We start from the raw sequence: 21,268 nt of genomic DNA on the forward strand, positions 1-21,268 counted from the left end.
GGAAGTAACAATGCCTTTGCACATGGTACTTGTAAGACTTAAGAACAAAAGTTCTAATGGGGAGAAATGCAGCAAAAAGATACTAAAGTGACCAGGAAGTAGACAGTCTGTTTCACAAATGGAGACTGAAAAAAACAAAATAAACCCTATCAAGACTGTGTCATATATATGATATTTTATACGTATATATACACACATATATGCACATGTATATAACACTGTTACCTACACCGAAGAGCAGTATTCAAACTAAAAGATACCTACATGCTAAATAAGCTGTAAGTTATTCTGTGTAACTGCATTTCTAACCATCAGAAAAGTGATGATGTGGAGCAGTTGTGTGTGAAGTAGCAAGGCAAAAAAGCCTCACTATGTTTGAAACACACCAAGTCCCATTCATGCTCGGAGGATCCATTATGTGGCTGGAGGAAACAGCAGGGACTGGGACTTGATAACCCGAAGTTGTCTCTTTCAGTCATATTTCTGCAGTGGGACTGGCAGATGCCCACACAGGGACATTTATATTTGTAAATTTATGATTGCAGCCTTAAAACAGATACTTAAAAAAGAAATCTTTTCAACAGTGGTTCAAAAGATCTCTCCTTCTACACAATCCGATTGACTGAACTGTATTCCATGAGTACTCACTTATGCATCTGTACCTCTATACAGTCTACTTTTAGAAGAGCTATTTGTGATGTGTTACAAGGCACTCCCCTTCTCCTTATGGCTCCTCCTTGAAGCAGCTTATGCAGAAACTAGTTGGGAATCTTCCCTTTCTAACTTCGCAATGCAAATGTATACTTGCTGCCCAGGAGTCAATACCTTTGTTTATTAAGTCCTGATTAATGGCTCTGATTTTGAAATGTAATTGTAATTGAATTTGTATCTGGGATGGAGGCTGTCTCCTGCTGCAAAATGAAGTTACCATCAGGTTCTCCTCATCACATTTCAGACACAAATACACGCACACAGACAAGTGGATGCATTTCTAGCCTTTTTTTCTTTTTCTTTTCCCAACTATGGTTGCATTATTGATTAGAAGAGTTCAAAGTAGTCTCCACGTTTTTCTGCTTCCAATACCATTTGCCTGTAGCAGGCCTTGCTTTCCTTTTTCCAGGTGTCCTAGTTTCTCTGGATTCAGGTTAAACACAAACATGCATACTGAAGTACACCTTGCTATTTTACAATTGACAATATTGAAAGTAATAAATAAATGTTTTCTGATTTATTTTGCAGTAAAAAAAATCATTAACATGCTTACAGCTGAGGACGTGTGCTCCTGTGCTATCACACCCTAAGTACTCTTTTCCTCAGTCTTGTTCTTTTTAATGACTATTAACTTTGCTCTCAGAGATGTCCTTTCTTTTAATTTACAGCAATTACAGTTCATTTAGTTTTAGTTCTACAGTGCACAATAGTTTGGGCCTACTGTCTTGATCTTGAGGCAGTAGCAGACTTCAGAAATGCTTTCTGGAGAACATCCTTGGCATATGAGGCTGTATGATGGAAGAAAGATGTCAGTTCCCTAGAATGAGGGGGGAAAGCTAAACAAAAGCCACAGACATTTCACATGACTTGTTCGAACACAAAGCCTGCTGCCATGGGCTTGCTTTTCCCCCCAGATATGGCCTCCTTGTCCAGCTAAATTTTTTTGCCCTAACACATTCCTAAGATTATCTGAACTTGTACAGGACTTCTGGTCCTGTGGCAGTTTGACTTGATAGTCAGCTGATACCTGAAAATTCTGGACATGACCACAGGTACATGCACTCTGGAGCTGTACAAGACATGCTGGGCAAATTAATAACATAATCCTGAAGGAACTGAATTTACTGCACACGAAAAGCCCAAGTAAACCAGTCAAAGTAGGACAACACAGAAATATGGGAGCCTTCATGCAAATCCACCACGCAGCCACTTTTGTTTTTAAAGGAAAACAATGGACTGATTTGAAACCACTGACTTTGAAGAATGGGACTATTCAGAGTAGCAAATTTCAGCATTCATGTAATTGTGCAAGGTTTGAGGCTTAGACTGTAAGGTCTTTCAGGAAATGACTAAGATTTACTAGGAGACTGCAAGATAGCATACTGGCAACGCGAACCAACAGCAAGGCCTCCTGGAGGCTAACACAGTGTGGCTGAATATGTTTTACACGATATTATGCATAACCTGGCACATCAGTGATGCCTATATCTTCAATTACTATTTTTGACACAGATCTCTTCTCAGGAGACTCCATAGCCTGCAAAAAGGCCAACTAGCATCTAGAAGTTTTACATGTACAGCAGATAAAACTGCAGAGATTACTTGTGTGAAGTTAGCTGTTTTCAGCAAGGGACTGAATTGGGAAGTTTTGCTGGAATCAGATACATCAACTTCAGAGGATATAGTGGTATATTCAAATACGTGTGTTCACTGCATCATACTCAAATGATCTTACTGGCATAACATCAGAACAAAGTTCTTCGAATAATACAAACTGGTTCTTTTTCAATGACACTAACTTCCTGGTCATACTTTTGCACAATAAACGTTTACATAATTTATAACTTGCTTCCACTAACAGTTACAAAGCTTTTTGCACAGTTTATGTTCACTGACTTTGGTTTATTTTAAGAATATATTTGGGCAGCTGAAAACAAAACCAAAAATACGTATCTGTAGTGTTTGACAGGAAACTGATATGAGAAGCAAAAAATGAAAATAATAATAAGGATCATCTTATTTTTATTATCTGAGTGCAAAAATGAATGGTAAAAACCCTGTAACACTCAATTACACATTCCATGAACAAGCACAGCACTGACATGATTCCCATGAGGTCAATGGGACAGGCCCATCACAAGACTTCAGCTACAGGAACGCAAGGATTTCCCAGCTATTGTGCTGCACCATAACTGCTCTCAGTTTTGGTGGAACTCAAAGCTCCCGAAGGTTGCCTTGTCAGTTTTACCTTTTTTTTTTCTTTTTTTTTTTAATTAAGAGAAAAAAAACCAAAAGCCCTTCTGAAACTGTTAAAGACACTAGTGATTTAAAAGGAAAATCTTGGCATCAGAGAGACCAAAAGAAGGAGCGTATAAAATACAGAACATAGATCATTTGGAATCGTAGTCGAACCTCAGTTTGTCACCTCCCGTCTCCCTAATTTCTCAATTGCATACCTGATAATTCCCTCGTCTCTGAAATAAAATATGATCACTATTGTGGTTTACTTTGGGAAAACAAACCAAAAACTTCCTCCTAGTTTCCAAATGCATTGCATTTTGTTCCAGTGAGATATTTTTAAAACTTTCTCAGAAAAATTTTTGAAACTTCACAACTTCTAAATCTGTATGTCCAGCCTGAGACAAGCATCTATGTTCACCTCTTATACATACACAGTCAACCCAGTCAAAAACAGGCCAAACTGAAACAAAAATTATAGATTTCAATTTTAATTTCATAACCATACGAACTCATGATCAGATTTGTTAAATCTCGTTCGTTTACTGTCAAATATTCTTCATCAATGATTACTATTGGATTATTCTAAAAAAATGTTATTTCAACATATTTTGCAGCATTTTTCAAAAAAAGTTAAAAAAATCTTTCGTGATTTTTAGCATTGCTTATTTCTGTGACTGAAAAACCAGTTATGTATGCAGCCATAAGGCAGGACACCTAAACATCTTTGGGTACCATATGGAAAACATACACAGCCTTCCCATTCCCAGATGGGCAGTTTAATTTTATTTTCCTGGAACGAGGTTTTAAACTATTGTTCCCTCTCCCTTAAGCCTAGTTAATTTGAGAATGCAGCTAAATTTGATTTTCCTTAGAAGCACTGTGATGTTATTTAAGGATTTATTTATTTACTTTAAACGTTAGCTTTGCATTTATTTATAAGGCAGTTCTGAGAGTAAAGTAGATTTAAGGTTACAAAAATCACAGCTGTGTATATACTTTTATTTCCCAAGTCTACTGGCTCATTGTTGTGAAGGATCTTTACCTCCCCCTCCCTTCCTCTGGCCCTCACCCACAGCCCCTTCCCACAGGCTGGGGAAGCTCTAGGCAGAAGGAATCTCCCACATACCGAGGCTCCTCGTCTGGACACACTTTTACCTACACTAGGAAAAAACCCCTTTTTGGTGGTAAACGCTTGCCCGCTCCCCCGCTACTTACCGACCGCCATCCCGAGGCTGCAGTAAGGCGCTCCCAGCCCTCAGGAGGCCAACCCAGCAGCGCCTACTGGCAGCACCTCCCGCATCACAACCCGGTGGCGTTAACAGGCTACCCCCGCCCTTCCCCGCCAACCCTCCGTCCCTCACCAGCCTGTCCCCAAGGACGGGCCCTCACAAAGCCGCCGGCTGCCTCAGGAGCCGGGGGCGGGCAGGCCTAGCTGCCTTCCCTGCCGGGTGGAGGCCGAAACGGCAATCGTGAGGTGAAGGGAAGGGAAGGGAACGGCGGGGCAGACGCCGCTCCCCGCCCGCGGGCGGCCCAGCACCCACCTGGCGCCGGGTGACGAGCAGCTGGCAGAAGTCCTTGCTGGGGGCCGGGGCCTGCCCGCGCGTTTCGAACAGCACCTCCTGCAGCAGCGACGCCATTTTGGGACGCTGGAAGGCGGTGTCTATGGCAACCAGGAAGAGGCGGACATCACGCGGGGTCACCGGGAGCCCAGCCCCCTCTTAAAGGAGCAGGCCCGGTAGTATCGCGGTGGCCGGGCAGGGTCTTGGCCCCCGCTGCCGGCAGAGCCTCGCTCCCCGCCGGCTCCGCCCCTCTCCCGCGCCCCCCGCACGCACCCGAGGGGAGGCACTCGCGCGGACTCAGGGGTGACGACCCCGGCGGAGGGATACTGACCACCGAACGCCGAGCCCGCGGAGCGCAGGGAGCGGGGTGCGCACACGGCCGCCGCGGGGGCTGCGTGGGGGGCGGCAGCCGGGCCAGGGCCGCCCGTCGGGCCAGGGGGCGTGCGCGCCCTGGCGGGGCCCCGGCGCCGGGAGAAAGTAGTCCCCCAGCCTCCCCCTCGCGCCGCTGGAAGGGGTTCGGCGGCGGAGGTGGCGGACGAGGCGCTGCTCGGTGCTGCGGCTTCAGCTGATAATTGAAGGGAAGAGAGGCGGCTGCTGCCGGGAGGAGGGAGGCACAGAGCGTCTGCGGAGGCCGCATCGGGACAAACTAGGTACCCAGGGCCTCTCCGCTCTTTCAGGGGGCGCCGGGGAGGCGGGCGCGGGGCGGCGTGGCGCTGGGCCCTTGGGCAGCCTCCGGCCGAGCCTGTTGTGTCATCCCCGGCATTTGCCGAGCAGCCTTTCCCGGCGGCCTGGGGCAGGGGGAGGGGAGCAGCGCCATCCCGGAGCATTGTTACGAATGGGGGGGGGGGGAGACGGGGACGACACGACGCCGCGCTGGTGAGTGTGTGTGGGGGGGAACCCAGAGGTGTGTGGTGGGGAGAAGGGAGAGGGGGCCCTCGGTGAATAGGGAAGGGGTGGAAATGGAGCTGACAAAATGGCCAGGCAGTCACCGGAGGCTGCTCCGGGGACAGCCCCTTTCCCCCGGCCCCGGGCAGGGCTGCTGGTCGCCGGGCTGCTCGGCCTGGGGGAGTGTGGCCTCCTCGCTCCGGGCCCTGGGTGGCTGCTGATACAAAAGGGCAGTGTCAGTGTTGACACTGCCGTACCGATTTGTGTGCCCTTCCCCGTCGTCTCCCTCCCCTCCTCCGGCTGGCCCCCTTTTCCCTAGTGGCCCTTTCTTTTTCTTTTTTCTTTTTTTTTTTTTTTTTTCTTGAAGGAGCTATCGAATATCCTAAAGGTAAAAAATAGCAACTCCTCTTTCTTCCCCCTCTGCCCAGCTCGATAGAAATGCTAAATAATCGGCCGACGTCCATATTTCACAAGCTTTTGGGGGAGGGAGGGGGGAGGAAGAAGGTGGGGAGAGAATGGAGGCGCCTGTGGGGTCGGAGTCACAGTGCTGGCTGCCCACGGGAGGGGTCGTTTTCACAGTTCATGTTTTAGGGCCGATGTTTTTGTTGCTTTCCGTCAAGAAGCAAGTTGCCTGGTCCTCGCGTTCGCTTGCATAATGCGTCGCACTTGGAGGCTGATCAAACGCTGGGTTCTGCCTTTCCTGCCCGGCTCTTCCTCCTTCCCGGGGCACCGGGGGGGCTGGGGAGGGGGAGAAGTTGGAGGTGCCGGTGGAGGTGACGCCGCCGGCCACCTGGTCCCCGCTTCGGTTCTGTGGGGCTGGGAAAGCAGCCGATACCGGGGCTTTCGCCAGACCTGTAGGCCTGTCTTCCTGCTGTTCAACTTTTTTATTGTTCCCCTTCCCCCCCCCTTCCTAGCGCAACTGGCTCTCTCGGCAGCCAAGGGGTTTTCACAGCACGGGAGTCCGAAAGTCTAGACTGTGAACCGGAAAATAATGGGGGAAAGAATGGAAAGTTATGTCAAGGGCTTTGGGGGAAAAACATCGACGTATCGAACAAAGGTCCTGCCTGTATTGGAGAGAGAGGCCTGCATGTGAGGCCTGATTGTGTCGCATTTACACACAGGGAAGAAATGAGTGCTTGGTACTGGCCTAAATTTATTCTTCAAGTCTGGCATACAACTTGGGAGTGCTTTTAGAGTGTGTGCAGTTTGTTTTGAGGGTGGTTTTATTATGTGTAGCAATCCAATAAGAATTTTAATTTGAATTTTTTTTTTTTCAAAAGACTGTTTAGTGTGTGGGGTGTGTTTTTTTTTTTTTTGTTTTCTTTCTACCTTGTTCAGCAGAGATAACATTGATCTAGAGATTCTAACACCATCACACAACTTTAATCCAACAAGGTAACTTCCACAGTTTATGTATTGTGTGTGTTATGAATGTTCAACTTCCTGGTGCTTTAAAAGCTGACAGAGTTGTTGAGCAGTTACCACCTGAAAAATGTGAAGTACATCCTTCATAATGAGAAAGAGGTGGCATTCTAGTTACTTAAATTTAAATCAGTTTTACAAGTTTTTCTTAGGGAAGCTGTCACTGTGGATATACTATTTGTAAGACATTGAAAACTAGCAAGCATTGGCTGTGTTTACTTCCATTTATCTCTGGTATATTATTTTCTCTACAGTTCTTATTCTCCCGTTCCCAAGGCTAGACTTCTAATTGGGTGTTTTTTTGGTATTTGATTCTGCTCAAACAGATTTGTGATATTTGAGTTTTTTGTTATGCTACAAGTTTAAAAAAATATTTTTATGTATAAATATAATGAACATGGAGGCAGTACTTAAAGTATAACTGTGTACCTTTCTATTGTTTGGTAGCCTATTTAACAAATAGTGATAGGAATTACATGTGTTTATGAAAATATTAGTATTCAGTTTTTACAGCTAGTATTTTAACAATGTTATGTTTGAACTGAGAAGTTTAAAAACAGTGTTCTGTTAAGTAAATACTGTAAAAATAGTTCTGTTTTTCAGAAACTTACATGTTTATAACTTGTGATAGTTTCTATATTTGTAAAATGTAGCTGATTGTCAATATTTTTGATCTGAAAATGAAAGGGTATCTTTAGTTTTTATTGTTTGGTCTATTGTGCTGTTGTGGTAGAAATACAGGTAAGCTGTGTGTGTGGTGTGTGGTTGGTTGGTTGTTTGTTTTTTCCCACCCCTGTCTCCTTGGTTGTCTCTGGAAAAATTGGGTGTAGTAAACTTTAATGGGCAGCTGTAAGTCTGAGTGTTCTTGAGTATCCATATGGCTCCATAGGTAGGAGCCTAAACAGGTCTTTGCTGTTAGTAGAAAAATTGTAGGTCATCCACTGTGTGGCATTACTGCTTATTAATATAGCAGGTCTACTTCAGCAAGAGTGCTGACCTGTTGAGTAAGAGGCTTATGAAAATGGAGTCTTTTGATGTCTTACAGAAGTTCTTCAGGCCAAAGTGACCACTAAGGAAACATCCTGTATCTTCCCTGTAAATGAATAGTCAGAACTGCCACTCTCAGTCAGGAGTCATGCCCAAATTTATTTTTATTTTACTTTTAATATTGCACTTTGTCTTCAAGCCCAGAATCCAAATATTATAGAAAAAAAAATGTAATGGAAACTTGTTCTTATAAAGTCTTTCCTAAATTTGAGGCCCAAAGCTATCGGCAACGAAACCACTGTAGTCCTTCTGCAGCAGTTTAGCAAAATGTAATATGATTTACTTTAATGTTGTTGAATGAAGCCATGATGAATTTTTGTGGGTCCTTACATCACTGATAAATACAGTTATTTACTTTGAGACAATCCAGGAAGGTAATTGACTAAGTTATTTCTATTTCTATGCAGTGAAGCTGAAGCATGAGTCGGGAAGTTATTGTTTGACTAACTTAAATGTTTGTACTTTGCAGCGTAAATGTGTCTCAGAACTATCTGTGTTAATCTTATAGGCCATGCTATGTTTTTTTTTTTAACAAGCTAATTAGTAAGCATCATGTAGAGCACTTCTGATCACGATTCTGTCTTCTGACACACTGAGACTAAATTATTGTGACAAAGTATAAACAAATCCCCAAGTTGTACAACATGGTGTACTATCACATTGTCAAAATCTTAACCTGGTATGTTTCTGAGATCTCCAATTGGCCTGTTGGATGATCTGTGTCATCACCCATCACATTAGTAGCACTTCCTGTAAAATGCTTTCTGGACTCTGACATTAATAGTGGAAACTTTTCATCAAGCTGTCAGTGCCCTATCCAGTAATGACTCTGAAGGCAGTACTACATCTGAATTTTTCTGTAGGGTAACAGATTACCTTTGGGTCAGTGGGTTTATTTTCTGAAAAAGTTATACTTTGAATTTGCTCTTAATATTTTAAACTACGTATAGTATCATAGCAGATTTATGGCAGTATATGAACTAGCTTCTTGCTGAGCAATGTCATACCTAAGTTTTATTTTGGGACATGAGATTGGTAACTGTAAAACAAAGTCACATTAAGCCCTTCCTCTTTCCCCCTGATATTTTTTTCAGTTTACATGAAATAATGTTTCTCAAGGAGCAAAACTGTTTTCAGATTTCTCACTGGTAATCAAGAATGACAAAATGATTGCATGCAGCTGCTTGTTTCAGGATGTCTTTTTTTAACAAAATGATTAACTTTAAAGCATTTTGGTAATTTTCAGTAAATAGATTTCTAGCTACATACCAAGCGTACAGTCCGTGTGAAAGATAGCACTAAGACAGCTGCCTTCCTCACTGCATGCTTGTGAATACCAGTGGTGGTTACTTTAGTGTGAAGGTTAGTTTTGAAAAGCAATTGTTCTCGTAATCCTGCCATGTGATAAAATTCTGCTCATCATGTTGGTAGAATCCAACTGTGTAAATATGCAGTCATATTCTCCTTTAATTCTGTCTGACAGCCAGGGTTCGAGCACACATAACCAATCTGTTTACTTGCACTGTCTATAATAAGGTTTGCCTTGCAATGTACTGACCGTTGCCAGTCTTGAATCATGAACATGCTCAGTACAAATATGGCAGGGAACTGCTGTGTATAACAGTGATAGTCAAGTTTTTAAGTGAAGACTTTCATATATACAAACTGGAAAAGTTAGGTGTATATCAACAAAATTGATCACAGTGATCTAATATTGGACTTCACTATGTGTGATGAGAATTAGCAATGATGTTCAAGCCACAGTTGCCTTCAGTTGCTCCAAAAAAGCCTCTCTTGTCATCATTCATCAAGTAAGCCGGTTTGGAAAAGACCTATGGAGATCACTTGTCCCTGGTCACCACTCAAGTCTTGAATAAATAGTTTTAAACTGTTTTCTGCGGTGATAAAATAGTGCCATCTTCTTAAGAAATGAAAAAAAGCCAACCAACCTAGAGAGGTGTGTGTGGAGAGGAAACTGGAAGCATTCTGTAATGTGTAGCAGTACAATGCTGTCTCATAGAGCCAGGGGAAAGAAACCAGTGTCTCAGTATATTCTGAACGGATTGGTCTGCTCTGTGATGGTGTCCACAGTGAAGTGCGTGTGCTGAACTGGAAAGATTTGACGTTCTTAAGAGGTGTGAAAGGGTCTGAGTCATCTCCTGGAATGTGAACAATGAGTTGTAGGGAGCAATTTGGTAATTCAAAATGGAAGTTGAGATCCCTGTACTTCTTGAACAAGCAGACTTTTTAAATATCTGAAAGGCAAGGTATATTTCATGTTTATTCTGCTTTGAGAGTAAGTTGTTACTGACAAGCCTTGTTCATTGCATAACATCCAAATAAGTAACCTTAGTGTAAAGAAGGGCAACTGCTTGCTAGCCTTTTGTAAAGGTGAAAGTAAAAGAATGCAAACATGTTCTTTGTTTTCTGATGTGCATGTCTTATTTGGGAACAAAGGTGTTAAACTTTTAGAAGGCTGTTTAGTTATGAGATGGGCATTAGACTTAATTTCAGCAATGTGCATCTTCAGATTTGTGGCTGACTACTGTTATGTGTTTAAAGCATGGTTAATATAAATTGTTATAAATGCGGGGCAGTAACTGTAATGAAGAATTTTTACTTTGATTTTTAGGGATGGTTCCCAAAGGTAAAACCATTAGGAAAAATAGGCCTGGGACAAACCTTCATAGGTCATCTAGTACATACTTACACACAAAGGTAACTAGGTCTAGTCTTATGCTGTCCTTGCTTTTAGAAAGCATGCATGCTGTCTTGTTCTCCCTCATCTTTCTCCCTAACATCTGTCTTACTTGCCTTGCTGTGAGCTTGTTATGGTTTGTCTTATCCACTCTGGGTAGGAGAAATGATCTTTCCGCTGTACTGTGGGCTTTTATGAGCTTGAAGGCTGTTCTGTACATCCTCTCTCAGTCCAAGACTGCTTAGAACTGAAAGTAGAAGTGCAGGTAAATAAATGTGGAAATAGAAGATACTACATTAAAGTGTATTCTTGAAGTTGAAAATGTTGTTCTTTAGGAGCAATATAAATTGAGGCACTAGAAAATGAAAGATGTAAACAGTACATAATAACACTAGTGATGGTGGACTTCAGCATTCCCCCCATGTCTGTCTCCCTCTCCTGCCCCAAGGAAAAGACACACATCTGCGTACACACTCCACCTCCCAGACAATCAAGGGGCTTGCATTAAATGTCCTTCATACTAGTATAATGAGCAGGTCCTTACTTAGCTCCTGGAGTTAGTCAGGAGAAGCTGTCCTTACATCATTTATCTTTGTGGGATATGAATCTGTGTTAGATGCCTATTTTTAGACAAGATAATATTGTAAGATGTGGTTAACATCAGGGCTAGAAGATGGCATCTTATCCATGTTGATAGCATTCTGTGTCTTCTAGTGTCAAATCCCTTATGTAATTAGCTTATTCAGTGTAGAGAGTGTCCCTTCCTGGAAGGTGTGTACCATGTAACTGAACCATCTGATCACAGGTGAGATGTGGTTGTGCATTTAAAGAGAACTAATGAAGAAAGCAACTGAAGGCGCATATTAATAGGCTGTATGCTGAATACAAACTTGGAGCTTGTCCTTCCTTAGAGAGTGAATCCTCTTTATTTATAAGATATACTGCGTTATAATCAAGTCACTGACTGGGAACTGTAATTTCTCTTTAAAACTTGTTCTGACTTCTGCAGTTGTTTCAGGTATAATAGCTTGATGAACTCATCCCTTGTAAAGGGGTGAGTGGAAGGTGGATAATCTCAAACAAGAGCATGCAGACAGTTACAGTCAGTGTGAATAATAAGCCTGAGTGAATAGCACCTGAGAAGAAGCTGTGTAGCTAGGTTTCAGATCTTTAAGCAACACCAGTAATCAAAATAAATTGGTTCAGGTAGTGGAAGGGGCAGGAGTACCATTGGTATGCATAAAAATGGCACTTGATTTGAAGTTAACTAGAAAATTTCTAGAGAAATCACAATTTCAGCTGTCCCCCATTTAAATAAAGTGATGGAAGCTGCATAAGGTTGACTAACTCAAGTCAGGATTCTAGGTGTTAAAAGTGGTACTTTAAAGATCTGCTACAGTGTTTTTCATGTTTATGTAATGATGCTATGTGCTGCCATATCTTACCCTGGTAGCATTCTCCCTGATTTATTTAGCAGATAACTTTCTACAGTACAACACTGATAATAAAAATGAAGATCTGTATTATGCCTGTAGATTAGGAATTAAAGGAGTTAGTTTCATTCCCTTACTCAGTTAAAAAAAACTTGGCAGAAGAACAAATTTCTTTGCCAAAAATAAGATAGCAAATATGCTTTCTTCAAATTTCTTCTATGACAACTTTTAAGTTGATATAGTCCTGCTGCATACTTCTTATTTCTCATTTACCTCAAGTATTTGTAGACTCGCAACTGAACATAGCTGTGTTTTATACTAGACTCTTGGCAACAGGACTCTAGCTTAAAACTTTTGTCGACACTTTGTAACTAGAATTGGGAGAAGCATTGTTAAGAGAAATGCTGTTGTACGCCTCAATCTGAAAATTTAAATACTACATGGAAAGAATTGAAACTGAGCTCTCTTCATGTTAACTGTGAAGAGGCAAGATGAATTTTGTGGAATTCAGTACGTGAAGAAGCGGCACCGCTTAAATGCTTTTCATTAAAGTTTAAATATTCAAGCACTGTGGTCACATTAGTAAGGATGGGAATTTTTCTTTTAATAGCTTGGGGGTTCTTGACATACTGCTGCCACAGGACTGGAGTTGGAACAGAATGGGCACTGAAGATTGACTTAACTGTGCTGTATGCAAATTAACACAAGTAAGCTAGAACATGAGAACCGTGTACTTGGAAACTTGAGGTAAATACAAATGTAGTAATGAGTTAATTTTTGAGAGCATGCTTAAAATAAGTGTTAAGTTTCCTATGAGACTCCACTGAAGTGACAAGCAAAGTAATCTCAGTCTGTCATTTCCAAATTAACAATGCGGTGAACACATTTGTTGCCACTTCGCTTTCAGAGTTTGCCTGGAGTAATGAAGTATATTCCATGGGTGCATCAGGTTTTTTCCCCTGTCACAGATTTAGCCAAAAACTGTTAACACTATTGTTAACACTGTTCTTCTAGTTTTACATAAAGTAGATTCCTATTAGGTAACTTATGTCAATGGATAAACTTAATGTAATTGTATCATCTGTTTTTCAAAACTCTACTTCATGCATTTTGTTCACATGAAGTCTGAGGTTATATCAGATTGAGGTCTTGCATTGAAATTCTAACTATGTTTCTTCCTGGCAACACCTGTAGTGTCACCAGAACCACTTTGTCAACTCCCTTGACCTGTTCTCACCAGTCTGACTGTTCTAAACTAGCGTTGCTTCTGTTTGTGGTATCTGTTTCATTGTTGCAGTTTAATGGCCACTTGAAATTACATGAAACCCTGTTAGATATCACCTGTACTATTATTGGAATTAATAATCCAGTGTTGGAGCACTTCAAAAATTTAATTACAAGTAAGCCAAGTTGGTTGCTGTGCATTGAAAAATTGCTTAATGTTTTTTTAATGCTGTTCCCCTTCAACTAAGAAATGGTTTGTTCCTTACAGGTTTTTAGATTTGCAGTATTGTTTTCCTTCAACAAAATTATGTCAAGCTATTTTGAAAGTCAGCTCAGTAAGATGGCAAATCAAAACTAGATAGCAGGTAGATAGCAGGTGATATTGTTAATTAATCTAACTGTTAAATTTGTATTTTGACTTTTTCTGTTCTGTAATCCATTCTGAAATATCAGTTGTCTGGAATGTTGTTAATAACTCAGTTACAAAATCTGTTATACTTTCATAGTGTTCGTCTGTTTTTGTCTGCTAGTTCTACATGGAGCTCTTTCCAAAAAATCAAGTAGCTGGTTTGCTTTTCTGAATGTGTCAACTTGTCAACTCCGGCATATTTAATTCCCTCCCCCTACCCTTCCTCCCCCCCCGCCATTTGGGAGATATCACATGCGAACATATGGGCACAGGGTGACACAGCAGTAGAAGGATCAAGCTGGATAAACAACCTCTGCATAGAGAATAAACCTATCCAAAAGTGTGGTGTATGGTTTGTGGTTTTTTATTTTTAAATCCTAGAAGTTGCTGCTTACTGCAATAACTTGCTTTGTGGAGAGCTATCTTCTGCCTCCTCTCCCCCAGCAGAAGGTGTGGGGACACTTTTTTGTTTTCCTTAGTTGCAACAGAGTTTCAGTGGTAGGTACTCTGGGACAGGACAAGGAAAGGTTGGCAAACTGCAGATAAAACGCAAGCTTGATTTCTTTTACCTTCTGAGAAAGAACAGGTGTTATGATAACAGCAATGGTGTTCCAGTGACTTGGCAAGAGAGGTCAAAGATGAAAATCCAAGTGGGGGTACTAGTGTTTTCTAGGAACTGAGCCTTTGAAAGTGCTTTCTGTACCTGAGCTTCTCAGTCCTGAGCAACATGAGCATCTCATTTCTCTGGTTAGCCTAGTAGTAGAACAGAACTTGATATTTGTTAGTTATAGGGACAGTCAAGTACCACTATCTAGATAAGGCTTAGTGAGAGAACTCAATCTCAAAAGTGTAATCTGCTAATATTGCTGGTACATCACCTAACTCTCTAACTTGCAACCATCTAAAAAGCAGCTAAGTATGCGTGTTTGTTTTGTTTTTATACTTGCTTTTTAAATTCTTCAGTCCTCCTGGGGTTCTTACAGCATGTTGTTTCTTGAAATTTAAGATCACCTAATTTCCAGCCTGAAAGTTTCTCATGACTGTTTTGGCTGCTAACTGTATCAATGCTATCCTCTAATTTTAAGTAATTTTCTTCTCTTGGTCTTTTACTGTTGGCACTTAGAGAAAGCATTTATAACTTTCTTGCTGCCAGGCTAAATAATGCAGGCTTTATTAGTCAACTCCTGCAAGAGCACTCTTCTGTTCTTTGAACTGGAATTCATATCTCTTGACCAAGGCCAACTGTGACGGGATAGAGTATTCCAGAAAAATACTTCTTGTACAAAGCACTGCAGGATTCTCAGTTACTCTGTAATGGTATATAGCCCTAAGCATTGGTTATTCTGCCACTTCCCCCCAGTTCTTCTCCAGTATCATTCTGTCAGTAACTGGAACATTTAAGCACTGATGTTTAAGTCAGCTGACAAAGGCTTGGCTTATAGCAAAACTTCTTTGTTTTAGTACTGAGGTATAGGATCTCCATGCTGCTTTGTTATTGTACTTCATAGCATTGCAGGTGTCTAGTATAATTTACTGTTCCTATTTTTGACACTTACTATTTTGGAGCAGGGAAGGAGGAGAGGAAAGGGAACTTCTAAGTTTTGACAGTTTTGGAAAAAAAATGGTGTTTTGAGGGAACAGCTCTGGCTTAGATAACCATATCACCTGAGTAGTTATGTTGAAATAAGCAAGGCTGTAGCAAAAATAAAGCTTTCATCTTATTTCATCGTTTTCTTCTATGGGTGATAGTCTGTTCATCTTTAGAAATACTTTCTGCTAAACTTATACAGTGATGTATTCTATTTGGATGCTACTTAGCAGCAATTGGTTGTTTAAATAGGTTTAAGTAGCCTTGGATTTAACAAAACAGAAATAAGATAATAAATGACCTCTCTTCTAGAAGCCTGGAAATAGTAGCAAGTGTACTGACTTCTGCCATCAAAAAAATCTTTCCCTTCTGGAATTTACTGATGTCATATCATGACTGAATTAGGGTTTCAAGATTTAGTTCCATCAGAAATTTAAGATTACTGCCTGCCTTCAAGTGTTACAAATGTTTAAGCACCCATACCTTGCAGAAACTGTCACTCCCAAATATTTTTCTCAGAGTTGGGCCCCCGACTCCACATTCATGTAGCCGTGAATATCCAGCTATGTCTAAAAGATGGAAGTACTTTAGACAAAAATGCTCTTACCTTAGTGTTTGCTGTAGTACAGCTTTTGAACTGATGGGGAAAAAAGTTGTAGATTGGTACTTCTCAGCAAGAGTGCTTGTGTTCTTTTGCTAAATTCTGGTTCAGTGAGGATGTCTATTTGCATATGTTCGTAGAGTAAACAAATGTAACTTCATGGTACTACTGACATAATGAAGGGAAAGGTGTACTGTCCTGTGAAAAGTATTTGAAAGAACTAGTCTTAAATCTTGGTTTCTTGGGAAAGGAGAGGGCCTTTTCCTAGAAATATTGTCAACACTAATGGGATATATATATATATATTTTTTTTTTTTTTTCTAATCAGAGGGACAGTTCTTCCTTACTGTGTTTTTTGGATCACTTCTGATTGCAGTACTTTTAGGCTAGAAATCAGGCATTTAGATATCTAGGTGCCAGCTGAAGGCTAGCAGGAGAAGAAACACAACGCATAAGTGTGCATAAGTGTTCATTTTTTGTACCCGTGGCTCTATCTATATTGTCACAAATGTTACAGCTGTACCATGAAAGGTAGTTGCTTCCGTGGGGATCTCCATCCCTAGTTCCCTAAGACATTAACCCGGCACGCTTAATACGCGCTTGGAACAGCTGTGGCTGGGAATTCAGGGACTTAGAGTTCTGTGCCCATTGACTCATGAGGTCACTGAGTATGACAAGTAGAGAAGATGTAAACTGCTGTATTTCCTCTGATTTTTAGGTCACTTGTGTGAGACATGGCTGAATTGGGGCTTGTAAGCTTTGTCTGCATTATTTAATTTGTTAAAAAGCCCTACTTCAGAAGGGTTTGGTCTTTCTGTTGACAGTATCAAAACCAGAAGGTGACTAGTGCAGATCTAGACCTGTGGCAGCTAGAAGCAGAAGCTCAACCTATGGAATATAGTAAGTTATGTAGTATAGAATATAAGTAATGTAAATGTTTAAGTTAAGTCAAGATGCATCCAAAATCAAGGTAGTTTGTTACTACTTCATAGTATTCCAGGTTATGGCAACAAACTAGAGTTTCACTTACTATTGGTTCATGTTTGCTGTGTCGCTAGGAATGTTGGTGGCCCAGCTTTGCAGTGGGAAGAATTTTAAAATACAGATTTGTGACTGGTTATCATCTAAGCTGCTTTTTTCTTTATACTTGCATAGACTGGAGTAGCATTTGTGGTAGAAGAGTGGAGGAGAAGCTGATCCAACTTCAGGTTGCTTCAGCAGAATTTGAAAACTTCTACTGGTGATAGCGATAGGTCAAAGTGTCAGGTTTTAAATTGTCTGTATAAACTTGTACAGATATAATTTTCTATATTTTTGACCATCTGCTGAAGTCTGTGATGAATTCTAATAAGAAAATGGCCTACACAGGCATCAGAGTGAACCTAATAATTGTGCTCTATACTTGTACCTTCTGAGATGTTTGTCTAAGAGAAGAGGTTTGAAATAATGACTTACTCAAAGGTAGGAACTTTGGATAAGTATGTGTAGTAGTTAGAAGCTACCTTCTACCAACTACACAAGACTTTCACTTAGTTTTTGAATTGGAGAAGCTTTCCTTTCTAATTTATTTAGGTGACCACACTCACTAAGATGTCACCCAAGAAATCTAGTTCAGTTTTTAATTTCCATCAGTACTGTGGAACTCTTTGGAAGATACAGTGGAGTTCAGCTGAAAAAACTGCATAGTGCAGACAGGTACCTGTAATGCCCTAAAGACACGCTTGTTTAGGTTTTCTCTGTCTGTACTGGAACTTCAGTAGTAAGTTAAATCTTACATGAAAAGTACAAGGAAGTGTAGTTGCTATTAAGCTTAGAGTGAGCGGAGTTATAAAAAAGGTGTGTTTGGCTTGGAATGTCTGTTGTACTTGAATATGTACAGAATGTTTATGCCCTCTTTTAGTTAGGAAAGTATCAGTTATAAAACACTGCTATACCACATCTGAAATGTTTTTCTTAAAAATAAAAAAGCACCCTTGAAACTTTCAGACTATTATACACCTGTTTAATGTAATAAATATTATCCTATTAGTATATGCTAATGGCATATGCTCTCCTTGATACTTGAAACTATACCACCAGACTGCTGATTTGAAAATTCACTGTTAGAAATCTTATACCCTCCACTTCTAATTAGTCAGAATAGACATTTAATAGAAAATATTTGGAACTATTTCTTAATATATACCGCAAGTTTGAGCAGTGTTTTCAAACTACTTAACTTTTAGTTCTGTGGAAGGAATTTGTGTCGGACAGATGAGGCTCTTTTCAAATTGTATCTGTCTCAAAGCTGTTCTGCCAAGGAAACATTTAAATACAAAGAAAACATACAAATAAAGTCTGAAAAACATAGAAGACCAAAGTTAGTACAGTTAACTTGCGATCTTGTGTAGCTAGTGGCCATTGTAGGTGTTAGGAGATAATTGATGGGAGAAAATATTTATTTCAAAAACTCCAAGTGCGGAAGTAGAGGTAGTAAAGATACCGTGATTACTAGAATGCTTAGTTGCTCATTAACTGTATGTGGGATGAGGAGATGCATGATCCTAGCTGAGTACCTTTGATTAGCAAAACAGATTAAGATAGGCTGCAGCCTCTATGAAATACCTGTATTTTGCATTTGATGTGATAAGATACTGTGTGAAGGGGAGGGATGAAACTATACTCACTTCTGGGCCTACAGGTATTTTCCCTTTTCCTTCACAAGCCTGGCTATTTCATATTCTTTAAGTCTTTCCCTGAAGCTACTCCATTCTCTGTGTGTGTTTTGCTCAAGTGTTGTAAAGAGAGTTGTTCTGTCTTGCATGGAGGTGAAGCTGCCCTCTCTGGTCAAATATACTTTTGTTTGTCTTGTCTCCCTTACTAGTGCATTTTATTAAATAGCTTAAAATAAATAGTAAAGACAATAATGTGGAATAGTTCTGAAGCTATATGAGTATTTTGTGGGAAGGAAAAACAGAACAAAAAGACAAGACATCTTGCATAGGAGTTAAGTGAAGTTTGCTTCCAGGTCAGTTTCATCTTAACAGTATATGATTTTTTTCATGGTTGTAAAAATGTATTTCAGGAACATGGCAAGAGGATGCATAGCTTTCCTCCAGAGTATTCCGTCTTTGTATGCACAAAGTACTTTGAACAAACGCTGTGTTCGTTTCTTCTTTTGCCCACCTTATTCTCTTCCAGTCCTAGGCAAGACCAGAATCAACATGGTGTTTGAGGGTGATAGGATGTAGGTTTGCTCATAGGGCATAATTAAGCTTTAGTGTAGAATAAAAAAATCACTTGCATAGGAGGCAGCTCCTGAGTATTCTGATAGGGTCACAGAGCAAATTACAAGATCAAATGCATATCAAATCAACTACTGTAATATCTCGTTATTAAATAATAATGTTGGTCCTAAGATCAAGCTATGGAAAGCCTACAGCTATGCTTATTTTAAGTATCTTGGAGCTGTGAGAAACTTTGTGTTGTTCTGATAGGTGTTCTTTGTTACTGATGGTCTGTGAATCCTTTCAGTGCATCACAAAGCGGTAGTTTAGCTGGCAGGTAACAAAAAGCATTGAACAGTTTTAGGCAGCATCTACTGAAATATCTCCTTGCCAGGATTAAGTAGCATTTTTTCCAGCTCTGAAGCGACTGGCTATCAGCAAGGAATTCAGGCTTCAACAGACCTGGCCATGCTATGACCCTGGGGAAAAACACTGTCAACTTATTAATCTACTGAACTATAAAATGTGGACATGGTTATAGTTGTTGCTTATGCAAGGCAAGTTTGTGGGTAGCATGAGAAAGAGAAGTTAAGAGTCATTGGTGAGGCAAAGTAGGATAAAGAGCTGGTGTTACTTGCACATATGGGAAAGAAGAGAGGAATTTGGTAGACATTTTTGTCTGTATTTAAGTTTGTGATGGTGAGTTCTTGTCTAGCTTAAAATTAAGTCAGGCATCCTTCTAAAAAGCATTTGCAAGAGCTCTAATATTTAGATTTGCTCAAGTTCAGCATTTTAACACTATTCAGGTTCTTGGGACACTCATTTGTTATTCCCAAGCTCTGTGACCCCATGTACAATTTCTCATTCCTCATTTTATTTGAGTACTGAAAACATGTGCATGTGTGGAGTAGACAGTCTGATCGATTAAGTGTGCCATGGTACTCTGGCTTCTGACAAGGTTGGAACCATCCTCAAATGCAGTTGTGAAAGCTAATATTGTATGTTCTTCTGTGGAGCTACCATGAAAGAACAGCTCTGAGCACTGTGAAGTCCTGATAGGATCTGCTTAAAGACAGCTTAATTCCTACTGTGTAATGTGTTTCTTTGGTTGTCACTTGCTTTTGTTCAGCTTTATGCAGAACTTCTCTTCTGTTTCTCTATACAGATATTTGGCAGGTAGTTTGGCTCATGATTTCATACAAGGTAAATGTCTTTAATTGTGCCTATGTCAGTAATATGGTATGTGTATTGGAGCTCAGTCTTAATTACATCATTAACAAGATATAATGTCAATGTTTAAATTGTTTTTCTTTCATTGAGAAGATGCATCTGTGGTACGTAATTCCAAGATGCCGTTGGTTTGAGCACTACCTTAAGGTTTAGGAATCTGATGCGTTTTAATCTCTTTGTTGTTGCAGTATCCCTGTGATAGCTCAAGATCCTTATGCAGATCCAGTGCTGAGGAAGCCGGAAACTTAACCTGTTTTAATTGGATTTCTTCCTCATCAACTGCAATTAAACCATTTCCCAGATTGTATCATGTGACGTAGGGATCTTGCTATGTATTAGGCCTGTAACCTTTTTTGTGTAGCATTTGGGTAGAAGTCTGCTCAGAAGGACAGCATAACTTTCTTGAGACAGTCTAGCAAAGGAAGCCTCAACAGATCTCTGCTTGAGTCATTGCTCAATATCAGTGATTAGAAAAACAAAAGGAAAACTCCTGAGATCCTCCTAATCTGTCTAAAACTTTTCCAAATGTTATTTTTAAGATGCAAAAACTTGATAGCCATTCTAGTTAAGTAGATAACAGGTGAGTACTCCTCTAGTAATCCCCTGTCACCATTCCCCTTTCCCTGCGAGTACGTGACAACTGCTTTTTGCATTTCTTCTTCCAGCAGTAACTCGTGTAAGATTTAGTTTCTGAATTTCTTCATTCTAGTGTCTAATTAAAGTTCTATTTTGTTTGCACCTCCCCAGTGAGCTGTCTAAAAGGCTGCATAGATTGTTATGTTAATTTAGATTTTGGGTTGCCAAACCATGTTTTACTAGCCACTGAGCTCTCTAGGTCTCTCTGTAAGACAGCTTAGCAAAAGTTGCTTAGGAGCTTGGCAAGGCTTGGGCAACCTGCTGTGCTGAAGCTTATGGCATGTGTTGTCTAACAGGCTCTGCAGGTAGGACATGGGTATGTACCGTATCAGTATTTGTCTTGTAGTGCTGTTGCACTTGAGTTTATTTAAGGGTTGT

The 21,268-nt window shown here is 40.5% G+C and overlaps 2 protein-coding genes across 17 annotated transcripts in view; one reads left to right on the forward strand and one right to left on the reverse strand.

Annotated features, from left to right (window-relative positions):
- FBXO36 (F-box protein 36) overlaps window positions 1–4,981 on the reverse strand; it is a 27,932-nt gene extending 22,951 nt beyond the window's left edge. Inside the window, exons 1-2 of one of the 3 annotated variants that reach the window (XR_010474471.1) lie at window positions 4,843–4,861; window positions 4,494–4,612 (exon numbers count right to left, since the gene is read on the reverse strand). Coding sequence is in view for 1 of the 3 variants with exons in the window: in XM_065073011.1 (XP_064929083.1) it covers window positions 4,494–4,589 (96 nt within the window). In the remaining 2 variants the exon portion in view is untranslated. Of the gene's footprint in view, window positions 1–4,493; window positions 4,706–4,842 lie in introns of those variants that run through there. The other 2 variants (XM_065073011.1, XR_010474470.1) reach the window with 2 other exon arrangements.
- The window catches only part of TRIP12 (thyroid hormone receptor interactor 12), a 78,128-nt gene continuing 61,645 nt past the window's right edge, over window positions 4,786–21,268 (forward strand). For 6 of the 14 annotated variants that reach the window (XM_065072960.1, XM_065072964.1, XM_065072966.1 and 3 more), the window contains exon 1: window positions 4,921–5,161. The gene's annotated coding sequence lies outside the window, so the exon portion shown is untranslated. Of the gene's footprint in view, window positions 4,879–4,920; window positions 5,162–5,210; window positions 5,388–5,654; window positions 5,785–12,606; window positions 12,744–21,268 lie in introns of those variants that run through there. The other 8 variants (XM_065072968.1, XM_065072972.1, XM_065072961.1 and 5 more) reach the window with 7 other exon arrangements.

Source organism: Columba livia, chromosome 9, assembly GCF_036013475.1.
Source record: "Columba livia isolate bColLiv1 breed racing homer chromosome 9, bColLiv1.pat.W.v2, whole genome shotgun sequence".
NCBI lineage: Eukaryota > Metazoa > Chordata > Aves > Columbiformes > Columbidae > Columba > Columba livia.